At 40.0% G+C, this 17,459-nt stretch overlaps 5 protein-coding genes and 1 pseudogene across 13 annotated transcripts in view; 3 read left to right on the forward strand and 3 right to left on the reverse strand.

The window, feature by feature from the left end:
- The window catches only part of LOC146469119 (uncharacterized), a 37,008-nt pseudogene extending 24,628 nt beyond the window's left edge, over window positions 1-12,380 (forward strand). Inside the window, exons 8-11 of the transcript XR_014867301.1 lie at window positions 7,721-7,864; window positions 9,587-9,707; window positions 10,827-10,939; window positions 11,619-12,380. The product of XR_014867301.1 is annotated as an uncharacterized LOC146469119 (transcript). The remainder of the gene's footprint in view (window positions 1-7,720; window positions 7,865-9,586; window positions 9,708-10,826; window positions 10,940-11,618) is intronic.
- LOC146469103 (uncharacterized) overlaps window positions 1-17,459 on the forward strand; it is a 202,370-nt gene that overhangs the window by 120,913 nt on the left and 63,998 nt on the right. The gene's annotated exons all lie outside the window — the stretch shown is intronic.
- Window positions 1-17,459, reverse strand: part of LOC146469116 (uncharacterized) — a 64,028-nt gene that overhangs the window by 35,760 nt on the left and 10,809 nt on the right. The gene's annotated exons all lie outside the window — the stretch shown is intronic.
- LOC146469117 (uncharacterized) overlaps window positions 1-17,459 on the reverse strand; it is a 102,058-nt gene that overhangs the window by 35,715 nt on the left and 48,884 nt on the right. The window lies entirely within an intron of this gene.
- Window positions 1,140-5,965, reverse strand: LOC146469123 (uncharacterized). The gene is made up of 3 exons (XM_085123765.1): window positions 4,892-5,965; window positions 2,415-3,808; window positions 1,140-1,844 (listed from the first exon to the last, which is right to left on the reverse strand). The coding sequence occupies exons 1-3, from the start codon at window positions 5,286-5,288 to the stop codon at window positions 1,590-1,592; spliced, it is 2,046 nt and encodes a 681-aa protein (XP_084979891.1). The 5' UTR covers window positions 5,289-5,965; the 3' UTR covers window positions 1,140-1,589.
- The window catches only part of LOC146469124 (uncharacterized), a 65,428-nt gene continuing 63,998 nt past the window's right edge, over window positions 16,030-17,459 (forward strand). For all 8 annotated transcript variants that reach the window (XR_014867302.1, XR_014867304.1, XR_014867305.1 and 5 more), the window contains exons 1-2: window positions 16,030-16,297; window positions 16,723-16,986. Coding sequence is in view for 2 of the 8 variants with exons in the window: in XM_085123772.1 (XP_084979898.1) it covers window positions 16,260-16,297; window positions 16,723-16,986 (302 nt within the window). In the remaining 6 variants the exon portion in view is untranslated. The remainder of the gene's footprint in view (window positions 16,298-16,722; window positions 16,987-17,459) is intronic.

Here is a 17,459-nt window from a genome sequence, read left to right on the forward strand (position 1 = left end):
GCCAAACGTGCGAGGCATGCCAGCCAAATATGCAAGCCATGCGAGCCAAACATGCGAGGCGTGCGAGGCGTGAACAACCCCCAACATAAATGCTAACCGGGGAGCTATTCAAGCTAACCTGAGTGCTATTTAGGCTAACCGGAGTGTTTTTTAGGCTAACTTGAGTGCCTCGTACGTCTGCCTCGCATGGCTCGCTGGCTCGCAGATTGTCAAGACCCCGTCAAAATGGCGTCGAATCTCGCTTATCACCGTTCAATTTCGCCTTGTACCGCCATTCCGAATCTACATTCGATTCCCTTTTGATGGTGTGAGTTAACTTCATATGTTCGGCTGATGTGCTTCTTATCAAAGATTTCAATATTTGTGCGCATTCCGGCTCCAAATTGTTGTTTGTTACGATGACATTTTCGTCAAGTATCCCACCCTTAAGAAGCTGTCAGAGTTTCTGGGTCTAACAAAAGCTTTCTCGAACGCTGCTTTCCACTGTCACCCTGTTTACAGGCGCCTGTTCTTCTCAGTCTTTGGCGAGTGAAGACGGCTGTACATTCTATAAACAACATTCATCGTTAACTTTCCTCCTAATCCACCGTTCTGAACCTTAAGATTCCCAGCTTAATTGAAACAAATATTTTTATACCATATCCAGCGTTAAAAATCCCGTATCCCTCCAACTTACTTCCGGCGTTATTGACTTACTTTTCTCTTCGCATTTTTTGTTGCAAATTGAAATCAGAATTCAAGTGAAAAGCTTGCTTGTTATGCTGGAATTTCTACGGATTCTTCTAATTCTTTACTGGAGGTGCCCATCTCCTATTTCCTTTCAAACTACAAACGTGAACATAAACAAACAAGCGAAACGAATTTTATATAAAAGGGGACCGCAAGTCATGTCATTAAACTTCGTAGAAACAATAGAGAACATATTAGCTGTTCCTCTTGTTCATCAGGGATCATATGGATTCACGAACGCGCGCGAAAGTCGCCTGCTTCGCGGGAACTCGCTTAGCGAGCGTGGAGTGTTGGCGTGTGGTTCTGTTCATGAACATCCGAAGCGTGAGAGAAAGCTTTGCGAGGGAGGAACTGTGTGGCAGTTAATAGTATTTTTCGTTTTCTAAAGCAAGACTCTGCGCAACTTTTGCCCAACACCATTTTATTGATTTTTTTTTGTTTTTCATACAGCATAGCACAGCTTCCGCAGAAACGAAACTAAATTTACTTCAACAGCACCTTAAAAAAATCCTCCAACAAAATTTTCATTTATCCCATAAAGCCTTTGTTTTGTATCTACTTTGTTTCCTGAGATCTTGATTCTCTGTTTCTTTACCAAAAGTTCACTCACAAAAATCAGCTTTTCTCGATATCTTTACACCATACAATAATGTTCTTGACCTTTGATTAAGAAATGGCTTTTCTAAAAATAATTTGTCATCCTTGATCAATTGTTAAGTGAAAATCGTCTGTTGCAAACGTTCTCTTACTTCTACAACAAAACCTAATGAACTAAAATGTCCGTTTCTTTTCTCAAGGAATTAAGACCTTCACCAACTTACTATAAACCCGCAAAGCAAAGCGAAGCAAAAAGAAAAATGCTACTTGAGCCAGACCGTCAAATGGGGGTACTGGTGATTGAATGACTTGTTCGGCCAATCAGAATCGCTGCTTGGACTGTCGTAACTATTGGCATTCTGTGACCAGCCATGTGCAGTGGAGCCTTTACTCATGACTCCCACAGCCATACAATAGTCGTTTCTGCCGACATTACCAGCTGTGTTGTATGACGCATAAGGATATGATCCTCCGTCTGTGACATAAGGTAGTATCCCGAACTTGTTCTGGTAACAAATCTGTTTTAAAAAGACGAGAAAAATGTGTAAAAGAAATCTTTCTTCATTTAGGTTATAAGTTTTGGTTCGGCATTTCTTTGGTTTCAACACATTTCAACTCAATCATTGTTTTTCACGAAAAATAATATCTACGTGCCAGTATTTTATACTTATTGACTTCTGTTATCCACAAGATATGCTTCACAATTTAAGATATAGTCTCAATGCCAGCCACATTTGTTTCATATTTGTCGCTGAGTGATACGCATAAACAGCGAGTTGTTAAAGTAACAGTGAACCTGAAATGCGCAATGTTTAAAAAAACCTGTTTTGTTTATTATTTTTTCGGTTTGTTTTGTTAGCTTGTTTTTGTTTCGAAAAAAGCACCTCGGAATCCAAAGGTTCCAAAAAAAATTATTCCCCGTCTGACTCAGAATTCTGCGCAATAAGGAAACTGTATCGTAATTCAAGGGAAATACCTCCCAAAACCCCGAGGAAATACATGTCAACAGTTTGAAACATTTTAACATAAAAATTTGAGAGAAAAGCAGGAGCTAAATTACGCTGGAAAATCAAGCGAAATCGTCTGACCTTTTTGTTTCCATTCCAAGCATACACCATAACAGGTGTCTGTACAGCCGCCTTCACAGCTGAATATCCAACAGAACGTTTCCAAAACGAGACTTTTTCTCTGTCACCAGGCAACTGCCACATCACCCACTTGCTTCCCAAACCATCCACTCTCTCACCGCTGGACAGCAGAACCATGGACGCCTCGTCTACTGCCAAACTGCGCGCGTCAATGCAGGCAAACTGTTTGCGTTTTGTGATCTTTGAAGTCTTCAGCGCTGCAGTGTTGTGGTTAGACACCAGCCATGTGTTGTAAATGTTGCCCACTCTTCCGCTGATTTTGCCCACGAGTTTCCAGCCGCCATTTTTCATGTCGCAGTAAGTTTGCACTGCTGTGCTTCCTTGGAGGTCTGTCTTGATCCAATAAACGCCATTCTTGGCGCGTGGTTTGTTGTTGGCGAGACTTGCATCATGGATTTGCTTACACGAGTCTGCAGGAAGCTTCTTTTCACCCAGAAGAGAACTTTGGGTAGGAATGAAATGTTGAATCCTTCCCAGGGTGATCTTTGGGGCAGTGGCAACCAGGAATGTTACCTTGATGTTGTCATAAAGTGTTTTGCACTTGCTCGGAGACTGATGACATCCCAGTCCTAAAGTGCCTGCAGCTATTTTCCACTCCTTGCCTACTTGCACATTGTTGTGTATGAGTTTTCCATTCACCCACTGCCAGAATCTTTCTCCCAGTACTCGATACTTGACGTGAAACCACGTGTTCAGTTTGAAGGCTGTGGGTAATTTTGCTTTGTATTTCCAACCGCCATCTCTGTTTTTTACTACGGGTCTCATGGTACAGGTGCGACTACCTATACAATATTGAAACCACCATGCTGTGGTTTTGCTGGGATTCACGTTAGTGACACGCAGATGTGGTCCAGGACAGCTATCTTTTTTTCTTTCAATTTCCATGAAGTCAAGCTCTAATTCGACGTCTTTCCAGTGAAAACCTGAGCGAACATATAGTCCAACCTCAACGTTATCTCTGCTCAGATCTTTACTCTGCATCGTATTCCCCAGCAATCGTCCGTTTTGCACGCTCCATTTTCCCCAGTTTTTCACCCATTCTTTTTTCAATGTTGAGCTCGAGAAATCGTCATAGAAGACGAACACTTTGTCAGGATTATCCATGGCACTGCCGCTGACCGCAGCACCAAACACTAAGGAATAAGAGGAATCATCAACAGTGTTGGCTGAGATAGGAGCCCTCAGTCTGAACTGGACAGTGGCAGACGTTGTTCCCAGGCTACTTATAACGCGGTCAACTTGAACGGGACGCTGTCCGTTGTCATGGTAATAGACTTGGAAGTCGTCACCATTGTCACGTGTTAATCCACGATCTATCAGTTCTCGGTGATTAACTGAGAAAAATAAAATTCATGTCAATCAGTGAAGCAAATATCTTAAAAGTGTCATAGGAACTTGTGAAACCTCAACTGCTTTTTGAAATTCTTAGGAAACTATTGATAGGGAGTCTCTGACGATTAAACGAAACGAAATTAAACAACAAAAAGAAGCCTTAGAGCTAGTATTTGAATGGTCATTCTTGAGGCTTCCATGCACAGAGTCAAAAGTTATAATCATCTTGTACAGCATTTGTTATTTTGGTGTATCTGAGTTTTTATTCTTCCTTTTTAGTTTGGGGCTGTGTCTTTTAGTAGAGATATCCTAAATGTGATGTAATAAACTTATCTAGAAAAGAGCACCACAGGAAAGTACTGCTCAATAGCTTCTATTTGAATGGTCACACTTTATTATTTAATCGCACTTCCGCGAGAGAAACTGCAGGAGAAGTACTACAGGAAAGTACTGCTCAGTAGCTTTCATTTGAATGGTCACACTTAAGGTTTTCATCCACTGACTCAAAAGTTAGAATCACCTTGAACAGCGTAATAAACGGGACTGCAGGAAAGTATTTTATCCATAGAGTCAAAACCTAGAACCACGTTGTACAGCAAGTAAGCAGTACCAAAGGAAGTATTGATAAATAGTTTAGGATTTCATTGACAGACTCAAAAAGTGACAAATTGCTCATTTGCTTTCGTTTAATGGGTAACGCTTCAGAATCATCTTACACAGTATACTAAAAAATAGCATAAGGAAGTACTGCGCAGCGGCAGAAGTTTTCAATTAATATTGATTGTTATGGATTTTATTCAGACTCCAAATAGCCAATCTGTCTAAAACTTAATTATACTTAGAAAGTTCAACCTCGTTTTTCGGTGTATGTGTAATAAGTCAGCGTTTCGGGATGAAGAAATCTCCTTTTCGTTAAGGTTTGATTTTTTTTTTGGTTTTGTTTCAAAGCTCATTGTCACCTTTTTGGACGTTGTTCCTTGTAATCTTGTTTAACAGATTCTAGGCTGATTCCTTGTTTAGCCGTCAAAAATGTAAAGAGTATTTCCTCAAAAAATGCTGATAAAAAACATCCTAAAATTTCGTACCTGGTACAGCTATAGTGTAGTGTTTAGGCAGAGAGGATCCTGTCGCCTCAATTCGTACTTGTATTTTCCCTCCTTCTCCGGCCATACAGCTCGGATATCCATGCGAAGTGTTTCCTTTTGCAAGTTTTTCCAGAAGACGCTGTACTGGTTTCAACAATGCGATTTCTTCTGCGGCGATTCGAGCCAATTTGTTGGCGTCTTTCTGCATTGTTGCGGCAAGATTTTTCTTTTCGTTGAAGGTATTCAAATCCAGAGTCAACTTGAAAATCAGCGAGTCGATCTCACTTTTAGCGCGGTAGATCTCGCCATGTTTGGGGGGCTTTGTTGGTTGGGATCCACAGGTTGAAAAGTACAACAGCGCGGTAAAAACAGCGATGCTGCTTAGCTGAAAAGCCATTTTACGTCGTAGTTAAAGGATTGTTGTTGAATTCTTAGCAAGTCGGTGAAGGACTGAGTAGGAATTTTTTTGATGACTCATAGATGTAAGGCTTTAGCTGGGCTTACAAGTTATTTTTCGTGAAATGTATTTGAATAAAAATATCAAGTCACGCAAAACTTTCATAATGCTGTGTTCTTAGTCACAAAAGGTCACGCTTTAGTATTTTATTAATACACTGTAGTAATTTCTACGGAACCTTAGCAAACCCCATATGGTTTAAGAGGTGAAGGCTCAACGTTAGAGCTACCTTGTTTTAATCTTTTAGTTAAGAAGAATTCCTTCACTTATTTGTTATCTAAGCTATGGAACTGTTTGCCTTCGCCATTTGTGTTGCAAGCGATGTAAATGATTTTCAAAGCGAACTTTGTGTTTGAAAATTTTTAGGACGTTTTTTTTATAGGTTTATAGTTTACATTACTCGATTTTTGTAACTTTTTATATCGAGTGATCTGAATGTGTGATATCATACATTTTGTTTATGCACGTTCGAATTTTGAACGAGTTTTTAAACTCCTAGACCTAACGTGTTAACATAGATTACTGGTTGGTTGATTGATTCATTGATTTAAAAACTATAGCATTTACAGTCTATTGCCATACACGCTAAAAGGTGCAATGTTGTCGTTCAGTGTTCATTTGTGTCCGCTCTTCTTATAAAATTCATGATTTTAGCTGACATAGTCCGTTCCATTTAAAACGGAAGGTTTAATCAATACCATAACATGGGGTGTATGTAAATTTTGGTTGATTCTACCCTCCCCGGCTGCCTGAGGCATTTCATGCGCGCGCGGTGATGCGTGTATGATGCCTTCATTTATATGACAAACTTACTATTTCCCAGAATTCCCGCTGTCCCTTCTCAAGCCATCCCGTCACATTAAAGGATTTATCTACAAGCTTGTTATTCCTGCTGTATATCTCCTCCATTGTTAGGCTCGAATCGGTAACATTTTATGAAGGGGTGCGTTGAATCGTTTGCGATGCCATTTTGTCAACAGATGCAAATATAAGTAAATTTTTGGTCAATCTTTACATCAAAAATGACAGATTTGTTGAAGGAATGTCATTTTGTTAACCGAGATATAAATATACTGTAAATTTTTGGTCAATTCTTACATCAAAACCGGCAGTTTGGGTTTTCGAATTTGGCTTATAATGGTTTAATTTCCCTCCATACCGCTATTCCGAATCTACATTCCACTCCCTTTGCATGGTGTGAGTTAACGTCATATGTTCGGGTGACGTGCTTCTCGACAAAGATTTCAATATTTGCCCGCATTCTGGCTCCAAAATGTTGTTTGTTCCGATGATATTTCCGTCCAGTATCCCACCCTTAAGAAGCTGTCAGAGTTTCTGGGTCTAAAAAAAGGCTTGTCGAACGCCTCTTTCCACTGTCAGCCTATTTACATCCTATTCTACCCTCCTTGCCGGAGGCATTTTCTTGCACGCGCCCTCATGCGCACATGGTGCCTTACTCACTAATTCCCAGACTTCCCGCTGTCCCTTTTCGCGCCATCCCGCGACATCGAGTCAGGATCCTTTTCCCGATCCCGATTTGGCACCAATTGAACGGAGTTACCTTGTCTCTTGTGTTTTTCGTTCCTCTTCCTTGCTTTTGTCGCATCCCTCCTACGGAAGGAGTTCATAAAGTTTATGATTTCCGCTGTAACAAATAGTCTACGAGCAGTCCTACTTGCTCCCCTCAGCGACGATAAAATTATCGCCGTTCGTTAGAAATCGCGCGAGCGTGACAGAACTTAGGATAAGAAAGAGCCTGCTCGCAGTCCATAACATTAAGGAATGTTTTCGCGTATCCCGCCATTCTAACATGTCAGATTTTATGAAGGCAAGATTAGTTTATGACACGAAATCCGAGTTCTTTCGGAGGGTGACGGGAAGGTAGTTTTTCAACATTTTCGTCAAGGTGCCTCTCGAAAGCCTGAAACCTTTTGAGACTAAACTAGGTTATGCTTCCGGGGTAAGGTTTCTCACCCATTTCAAACAACCAGTACCAGTACCGGTTGGTGTGATATCTGATCAGGATTTTACCGACCTAATAACATGTAAATGTAAATGTAAATTTTTCAGGTCTCAAAACGCTCGATAACTTGATAACGCCTGCGGCTCGTGGTTCCACTTGAGTTTTGAACATTTTATGACGTCATTTTATGGTCTATAAGAGTATAGACCATAGAAAACTGCTGTTGATTTGTTAAAGACAGCGTGGGCTCAGATACGCTCCAGGCCCACAATACCATGCGCGCTGCGTCCCTGATCACTTCATGTATTCCGTTTAAAACTAGGCTGTGTTTGATTGACCTTTTTTCCGGAATAGTGTCAATCGAACGCAGCCTTAAACTCTGTTTTACGAGCTCTGTTTTGAATCGTAGGTGTCCGAGGCTGTACAGCAATACAAGGATGATGATTTAATCAACGGCATCATTGACGAGGTCACACAACCGTATTTGAGAGAGCTTATCATTGAGGCCTGGCGGGATGTGGCAGAAGTTGGCAGAAATAAACAGATTGACAAGGTAACTTAGCAACTGATGGCATTGGGAAGAAGTTACCAGACTGGTGCAATGTTGTAGTTACAAGACGTTTTGCTCGTAATAAATCCCACATGGAGTCAAATTACCTTAAATACAAAATATTAACGGCAGACTGATCCCAACGGCGGAGGTGACGAGCTTGAGAGAACAAACAACAAAAGCTAGAATAACTGAAATATATTTGTTTTTTAAAAAAACAAATTTTTTTGCCCGATATTTCGGTTTGCAATGCAAACCTTCCTCGGGGGCTGAACGAAAAAGAAAAGTGAGAAACATAAAAGGATCGTTACAAAGAAGATTTAAAATATAAAATGCGTGACAATGATTGGTTGTTTAGGACTAAGTTACAAGTGTGAGACATGTCATTGGCGTGTTTCGTCACGTCTATTTATACCAAGAGGGTGCAATGTTTTAGCTTTGTTGATTAAATGAGCTTCACGAGCCTTTCTAACTGAGTCACGTTTGCTGCGTATAAGTTCAAGCGGGATTAGTTGGACGTCGTTGATTGAGTGGCCAGGTTGGTTGAAATGTAGCGAGACAGGAGTAGGGTTGAGTAGTTGATGGTGATTCAGGATAGATCTGCGATGCTCCCCGAAACGTTCATTAAGTTTGCGCTGTTTGTCACCTCCGCCGTTGGGATCAGTCTCCCGTTCATATTTTGTATTTGAGATAATTTGCTGATCCAGGTCTACAAGTGATCCGGCACCACTCATTGGTTTGTCGCTGTGGAATTGCAGATTTTATTGTATTCAAATTACCTTAACCTTCCAAGCCCCAGAAGGGACAAGTTCCTTTTACAATGTCCTTACTTGATCAAACACACAGGTCACGAGAATAAACAAAATCATCACCAAAGGTGTGTGTTTTGATATCTAAAGAAATTCTCCCAACTAGTGCTATACAAAATACAAAGGAAACAGTTAGGAGAATATACATGTTTATGATTCAGATGTAAAAATTGTAGAGCTTGTGGGTGACATGGACCACAGCAGGGTGGGGTCTGGTTACGAGAGCGTTTCGCCGTGACCGGTGGTGGTGGGGGAGTGGGGAGGATTGGTGGTGAAGAAGGGGGAGGCCGGAGAGGGAGTGTCCCTTTTTAGAAGGTCCAGAATTTCTCGCTGAAGTGATGTAACAAATAAATATTGCAGCTGGTTCTTGCTGCGATGACCGAGTGTTGTGTAACTCCTTTGGAAAAGGCTTTCGCAGGCTATCGGAAGGTAGAGAACGACTGCAAAAAATTACAACTGAATTACGATGATTTTTGCAACCATACCCTGGTACCCGGAGACAAACTCTTATGTCATCGAGACGATTTTGCTAATTAATATTGGAGTGTTGGGAGCCTGTACTTTTGCAAAGCAGACCACAGAATAGAGGATTACTGTAGGTTTAGTGATTGTGGGGCGTAAATTCATTATGGCGTTCGAGAGAGGGTCGACTCAAAGAACTTAATCAAGCGCGCATGCGAGGATGTTGTCTAAACCCGAACTTGACCCAATCTCGCACCTCGAGTCTTCGCTCCTCTCTGCGCACGCTTGTTTCTCGACCTCTGGTTAAAGGGAACGAACACTCCAGGTACGACAGGTACGAGATTCATCTTAAACGTGACCACGTTGAGGATAGTACGAATTTTAGTAAAGAGTGTAAAGAGTGTCACTGGTTTCTGAGTTTTAAGTTGTTGTTTTTCCTTTGGACTCTCTGCAGGTTTCTGTGTTTGCTGAAGAACATTTTCTTGATGCGCTCTGTCTGCAGCATTTGTTAAGTCAATTGGCGGGTGATAACTTATCACTTTACTTCAACGATTACACAGATCAGGTTCTTGATGGTGAGTTTTCCGGCGTTATATCTGATCCCCTGTAATGTAGTTTTTTCGGTTAAAGTAATGTTTAAAACACGAGCAGCAGTGCTTTATCGGGATTTAAAACCACGAGGCGCAGCGGAGTGGTTTTAGACCCGATAAAACACGTGCTGCGAGTTTTTTGAACGGCTTCAAAAACATTCCTGGCAAAGCGTGTGTCAAGAGAGTTCATAGCAATGATGCTTTTGTGAACGTTGGAAATTAGCATACGAGAAAAACATTAAACACCGCATACTCACAAGGAGCAGGTTTTATAGGGTTTTAAAACCACTGCACGTGATGTTGTATCGACCATTTGATAGGTCAATGGGCTTATGAATTATTAATGAGATTTGAAGTAAAGCTTTGGAATAAAGATATAAGTATACTTGAGTACGGTGCCCTCTTTTGCTGCTGCGCATGCGTCCTGCGCATCTCGGGATGGTCCGAGTAACTATGTTTTCTTAAGGACGGCGCCCACTAATTCAAAGGTATTTTTGGGCGGTTTATGACTCTGGAGGAAAAGAAGATCTTAGCAAGGGCTATTAAAATCCAAAATAAAATCGGGAGTAACTGCGTATTTTTCGGAGATAATCGAGCTTCATTTTGGAAAAAATGTTATACATTGTTATGTATTTTGAAGCTTTTTTACAATAGGCCCTTATCACCCGGCGGCCATGTTGAGTCTTAGGGGAATAAAAAGCTTTGGTTTTGCACGGGAAGCCTCGCACTGAATTCGCGTCTAGCGAAGGCTTGTCATACAAAAACAAAACGTTTTATTCCCCTGAGACTCAACATGGCCGCCGAGCTGATAAGGGTCTATTACTCTTGCTTAATTATCTCTCAAAATATGTGGCTACCCCCAATTTTCTTTTTTGGATTTCACTTGTCCTTACTAAGATCTGCTTTTCCCACATAACCAAAGCTTTTATTATTTTATTATCTTCTTTATTAGGATGCACCGTCTTAAAGGTGAAGTGCTCTTGGAACAAGTGCTCTTGCTTTCTGTCGTACACATTTCTATCACCAGAAATTGCAATATATGTTATTGTAGTTGAAGGTAAATGATGCTGCGAGCTTGTTACACTGGCTTCCTTGTATTTTTAGGCATGATTGCCGGGTTGTTGACTCAGCAGTATTTAGCGGTGAACGATGAACTGGAAGCGACCCAAAGTAACTCAGCAACAAGAAAATTTCATGAAGAGTTGTTCTGCGATGTGGTTAGTACGAGATTCTTACTCACGGCAGTTTTGACACGGGCAAAACATTTTATGCAGCAATGTTGCGTTAAAAGTCGTTTTTTGGTGCTTTTACGTTTTGCAAGTTTTTAAATACTGTTCAAAATTTACCATACGTTGGGACAGCAAATTGATTCGTTAAAAATCGTCCTTGCAATGTTTACACGGTAACGATTGTTTTTTACGCAACGGTGCTTCATTTCTTGTAACATCACATTTATAGTTAGCTTTCTTTGGCTGAGCGTTCGCAAACCTCGTGCAAAGTGCTCTAAGTCTCAACCAATCAGTGCGAAGATGCTGTTTTTTCAACCAATCAGTGTGCAGAACCAAAACCTACCGTGGCTTGAGTAACACGCTTTTCCCGCGCTTTTTGGCTGTTAGCACATTGGTCCTAGCTGCGAGTTCTAATTGGATCATTGCGTTGTTTCCGTCTGTTGATTACTCAGTTGAGTTTAATTTCGTGACACTAAGTCGAAAGAAAAATGCTTTTGAATTTCAGTTTCCACTTAAACAGGTGTGAAAGATTAAAAACACGGTAGATTTTTCGTCAAAGAAAACTTCAGAAAATCCGGGCAGAAATCTCAGGTTTTCTACGCCATAATTACCGCGCAAATGTTGTAAAAGTGTTTTACTCGGTAACTACTTTGCTTTCCCCGTGTAGGCTTTGGATGTCTTAATGGAAGAACTGACGGCTCATCTAGATGAAGACATGCAAGAGTTACTTGAACGCGAAAAGGAAAGAAACACATTCGACCTTTAAATGTTTCTGCATCATTTGAGATTGGCGTTTCAGCTCGTGGATATGGAGGCTGAAACGTTTCAGACGTATACTGTCAGTTTGCCGGCCGGCCAGCCTGGCTGCAAACAAACCAAGCAAACGATCAGTCAAACAGTCTTCTGTCAGTCAATCATGTGACAGTCACTTAGTCAGTCAGAAAGACAGTCAGTAAGTCAGTCAGTTGGTCATGTGACCGTCACTTAGTCAGTCAGACAGTCAGTCAGTAAGTCAGACAGACAGTCAGTCAGTCAATCAATCAATCAACCAGTGATGGAGTCCGAGAGTCATTCAGTCGCTTAACCATGCAGCTGCTGGTTTCTAACTTATTTCTAATCATTTGACTACACAAACGAATATTGTTGTATTGTGATACAACTCATTTTAGAAGCTTAGTTTAGTATTTGTTTACTTTAGACTCCAAAAGAAAATGTCTCCAGCATAGAGTTGTAATGCTGGGCTTTTATTACGAGTCAGTATTTCATTTTTGTTTCTTTAATGTCAATATGTCGGTAATAGTTTTGTTACCCGTGCTAAATTTTAAATTCTCAACCATTCAGTCACCTTCCAGTCAACTCCCTGTTCAGGTGCCTCTTTATCTGTGTAAAAAGTGTTATTTATTAAGAGAGGTATTTTAATTGGAAAGCCCCAATATGTATTATTATTATTATTATTATTATTATTATTATTATTATTATTATTATTATTATTATTATTATTGATAATAGAATAATTATTTTATTTTTGGGTATTAAAGTTATTTTCAATGCCCCCCCCCCCCCCCCACCCCCGGCGTACTGATTAAACTTTGCAAATAATTTGTAAATAATGTGTATTTTTAACGAATTATGTGGGAAATAAACTTGAAAAGAAAAACAAGAATTTTCAATACTATGTACCAAACGTGTGTTTCGCAAAACTCCCAAAAACACGAGCACCCGAAAAACTATTTGACGTGCACGATGTTAATTGCCAAAAATCGATTCTTCCTAACTTCAAAGCTGTGCAATATTAAGAAACGCATTGGGGTTAAACTACCAATAGTCGATAGGAAACGGATTTTTCTCAAACTCATTAATAATTAATCAGAAGAAAACGAAGAAAATCACGACTATGACCTTGGTTTGGATATGTGTTCCTAATTACCATAAAATTTTGCCATTTTTAGGCTTGAATTTCTCCAAGAATTATTGATCATAAGAGAAGCCATATCAAACAAAGTGTGTTTCATCAGATATGACCAAACACCTCGAAGTCGTTTCAAAAAACTCGTCTACGCCTCGTTTTTTCAACCTTCTTCTCAGTGTTTGGATATCTGGGCCCAGTTGTTCAAAGCCCGATTAAGCTAATCCTAGATAAACGCAAACTTTGACTCGAGTTTAATTGCTAATAAACAAAGATTCTTCCAAAAGATTGTCGGCCCTCAGTTTTGACTTAGATTTTTTTTTACCTTTAGCTTGAAATTAGCCTTTAAACCCATTTAAACGAGCGACGATAAAAACCTCGATTAACTTTTAATTGTGGACTAGCGTTAATCGGCTTTCGAACAACCCGGCCCTGATGAAACGTTGTTTCTCGTGGTTGATATATTACGAAAAACACTTTTCCGGCCCGAAAACGGCTGATCCTTGGGCGTTCCCGGAAGCCCACGCATCATGTTTTCCAGTTTGTACATCAAGCGAAACATGAGCCATAGTAGTGACCACAGGCAGCCCAGACCTAAGATCGTAGAACACCTCCAGGCGACAAAACCCGACAAAAACGGCATTTAAACCAACTAGGACACACCAGAAAGAAATGGAGTGAGGAAGCTTTATTTTGTAATTTGTTTAATTTTTCTATTGCTATTCGGACCGTTAAAAAATTTCCCTGTGCAGTACTTATAACTGCTTGTAAATAACCATAATTTTATGCTAATTTTCTCACGGAAATGCAACTAAATTGACACCAAATTGAGCAGGACAATGAAGAGGCAATTTGGTTAGGATAAAACGTTTTGATTTTAAATTATTGGGGATTGTCAAATCTGACCTCGTTTTGTTCATTGCGTCTGGGCTGCCTGTGCATGAACGAGAGAATTCTTGCTGGAGAAAAAAAGGCTGAGGGAGTGGGGGTAAGGCGTTTTTGCTCCCTCTCCATTCCATGTCCTCCCGGGCCCAGTTTCCCTTGCCTCTTCCCCGCCAGATAAACCCACGCACAGATACGGTCTTTCAGTTTACGCGCTAATCGCCTCAGATTTCATTTTCGTGACTCGAAACTAAGGGCGTACGGGAAAAGTAGAGGAGCACTTCGCTGTACATACATACATACATACATACATACATACATACATACATACATACATACATACATACATACATACATACATACATACATACATACATACATACATACATACATACATACATACATACATACATACCTACACACATACATACATACATACATACATACATACATACATACATACATACATACATACATACATACATACATACATACCTACACACATACATATAATTTTTGTTAAGGCAGGTCGGTTTGTGGCAACCCAAAGGCTGGTGGGGACCTGCCAGGAACTAAAAAGACTGCTTAAATATATGTACAATTCTAAAGAAAAAGTAAAGAAATTCCAAGAACTTAGAAATATAAAAAATCCGTTTACTTGGATGTTATCACACAGGCCTCCTTTTCGAATTGAATGCTGATCTAATGTACTTGAGGCCTGTCTAAGTTTTTGTTTAAAAAGCTGTAGGAAGGAAGCATCCTTGATGGCTTTAGGCAGCAAATTCCAGACAATGGGCCCTCTGTACCTTGCACTATTCCTACCAAGGTCACTGTTACACCGTACATACGGAAAGTCATTAATACGCCTTAGGTTATAATTACTATCAGTGTTGCGTTTTGTGAAAAGGGCAGTAAGTTGATCAGGTAAACTATTATGATAAACTTGATACATTATAGAAGCGAGTCTACGTTTGTAAATATAGCCTAATGATTTCCATTTAACTAGGTCAAGGACGTCAGAGTCAGGAGTTTCGCTGGGCAGTTTATGAATTAGTTTGGCTGCTTTCAAGTGTAAATGTTCCAATTCATTAAATGTAGATGGTGAACAGGACCCCGTATCGCTGTCTTTTCTTCACTGATTCTGCATCGGCGGCAGTTTTCTTTGTATTACGATCGACAGCGAATAGTATCCCTCTCAACTTTTTCTGACACAAAGGCGTGAGATTTTTATACTTTACTCCGAAGACGTCCCGAATAATTCCGAAGTTCTCAAGAAAATGATTATGCTCCATTATGGGAAAGTATCGTCATTTCTTATTTTAAACGGACTTTTCATTTCTCACATTGGTTTGAGTTTACATAGTTTTGGAAAGTGTGTCAGTTAAGGCTGTAATAGCTCACATTTTTCAATCAGGCGTAAGCAATTAGTCCGCCGTAAGCGTGCCGATGGCGTGAGACTGAAGTTTTCAATCCGCAGGCGTGAGAGTTGGCTAGTATAGAACAGGAGTACTCGCTCCGCAGGCTGGAGGCAACCATGACCCAATAAAACAAACGCGTTTGTGCCTCTATTTACTAAGAAGTAACAGCTTCGTGTCACAGCAAAATCACCCCTCGTATTTCGCCTCGTGAAATAAAAACAAAAGAAAAACAAAACAAGACAATTTTAGCGCTTTGTAGCATTCGAAAAAATGAAAGCCTCTGTTTAAAAGTAAAGCACCGGGTATAGGATAAAACGTTCTCAGTGAAATAGCTTTCCGCTCAGTAAATCATGCGAAACGAGAGAGAGAAACACATTTTTCCAATGTTTCGAAAGGCACGTACGGCCTTTCTTCAAATAATGCGAAAAAGAGCAAGGCTAATTTAAGGTCAGGTAAATGTATCTTTTGCATTATTTGAAGAAAGGCCGTGCGTTTCGAAGTATTGGAAAATATATTTCATAGACCTTTAAATTAGCCTTGCTCTTTTTTGCATTATTTGTTAATTGTACAATTTGGTGCTGATTCGATTAGATCCTTTACCAGGATCCGGTAACTTTATTTTGTCACGGTGGTCCTTCTATAAACTGACAGCTAGTGGTTCTTTCTGCTAAAGGTTCCCTTTTCATGACGACTAGCCGTTGAGCTCTAGCGATAGTTGGTATCTTTTCAGACTTATAACCTCTGCAAAATAAGCAAATAATTAAACAACAAATATCAATAAATAAACAAAATTTGCGAAAATGTCATGTGATTGACTCTCCCTCGTCCTCCCGGCCGTATAAACCCGGAGAAACCTGGGGCAAAATGATGGCGGACGAACGTTTGAAAACAACTGCAAATGTTAAGGAAATGTCCAAGGGCAGTTTGAGGTATGGAAACAAGTCTTTACATTCATTGTTTGAAATGTTTGTCAAGAGAAAGTGAGATCGTACTGCGAGGATTTCTCCTTAGTTCCAAATTCAAACGTGATATTGGAAAGAAATGAGATTTGCAGCTTTGACAGTAATGATGTTGTTTCCAAGACAACTCAACTGTGTGAAGTATGTCGGCATATAATCCCAGCAAAAATGTTCTTGAGAGGTAAGTGTGTGGTGTTGTTGTTGTTTTACGCTTTCTGTTCGTTCAAAATAATTATTGCTTAAAAGTTTCGGATAGATTTCCGTACAACCCCACATGCATCACTGTCATATTAACCCTCTAGATCTTAAAAGAGTTTAAGTTGCAAAATGTATAAGTTAAGCTTACATAATTTTGTATGGGGTTGTGAGGAAATCTTGCCAAAATTTCTGTAGAGGCTTGGAAGATGTTTTTATTGTAAGGCTGCAACAAACTGTCATTTTTTAACAGTCAGTTCTCGGCTTACACAAAGTTATAGTTTGTTGTGGGCAATGGATCTTTCTTTTTTTCTTTATACCTGTTCAGAAACTTCTTTTCCAGTTTCACAAAAAAAGTTGACAAAATTATGATAATTTAGTGACCATGGATTAAACTTGCGTTGATTATAGGCTAAGAGACAGAGAAAAGACCAGAGACTGGTCCAAGCTAGGCAAGTCCTTCCTAGTCTCCAACACCCATCGCCATTGGTCTGCAGAATCTTTCAGGGGGGAGAAGTTTCCACCATCACAGAAGTCACCTAGCCCACAGTATCTGCCCAAACTTGAGAACCGTCCAGCCTCAGCAGAGTCAAGTTATGATCAAGACTTAAAACACGGAAAGCTAACTGTTATTCCACCGCTGCCTTTTGGACAGCGATATGCTGAATATGGGAGGTGACCTATTGAGTGTTTCCGCAGAGAAGGGATATAATAAGTAGTTCCATCTTCCTCAATTGGGATACCTGATGGGATATCTGACCATGTTCGCTGAATATCTGTTCTGAAGTCAGATAAATTACGTTGAGTTTTGAAGAAAAACTAGAGGTTTCTTTGGCAAAACGTCATTCAAAATTTTGTAACACTGGAAAGCTACTTATTCCCTTTGTTTCTGAAAGTGTAACATGTATGGCAGGTTTTACACTGCAGACAACAATCTGATAAACAAGACACTCAAACATGCTGTTATTCTGTAATCAATGACGTCTACATTCTTAATTCTGAAGAAGGTTGATGGTTGCCACCAAAAATTTACCGTTCAAACAACTATGCAAAATTAGATTGAAATGTCCTCTTGAAAGCGGCCACAAACATGAATATCATGTCATTTTATAGGCCACTTTTTCAGGTTTTTTTATGTTAAGTTTGTT

This window comes from Pavona decussata, unplaced genomic scaffold (genome assembly GCF_977016875.1).
Source record: "Pavona decussata unplaced genomic scaffold, jaPavDecu1.1 SCAFFOLD_127, whole genome shotgun sequence".
NCBI lineage: Eukaryota > Metazoa > Cnidaria > Anthozoa > Scleractinia > Agariciidae > Pavona > Pavona decussata.

What these genes read in the sequence shown, in the direction of transcription:
- LOC146469123 (XM_085123765.1), bottom strand. Translation starts at nt 5,288, where the DNA reads ATGGCTTTTCAGCTAAGCAGCATCGCTGTTTTTACCGCGCTGTTGTAC. An exon ending in CTACACTATAGCTGTACCAG is followed by an intron (nt 3,809 to 4,891) that starts GTACGAAATTTT and finishes TATTTTTCTCAG; the next exon opens with TTAATCACCGAGAACTGATA. An exon ending in CTTGGAATGGAAACAAAAAG is followed by an intron (nt 1,845 to 2,414) that starts GTCAGACGATTT and finishes TTTTTAAAACAG; the next exon opens with ATTTGTTACCAGAACAAGTT.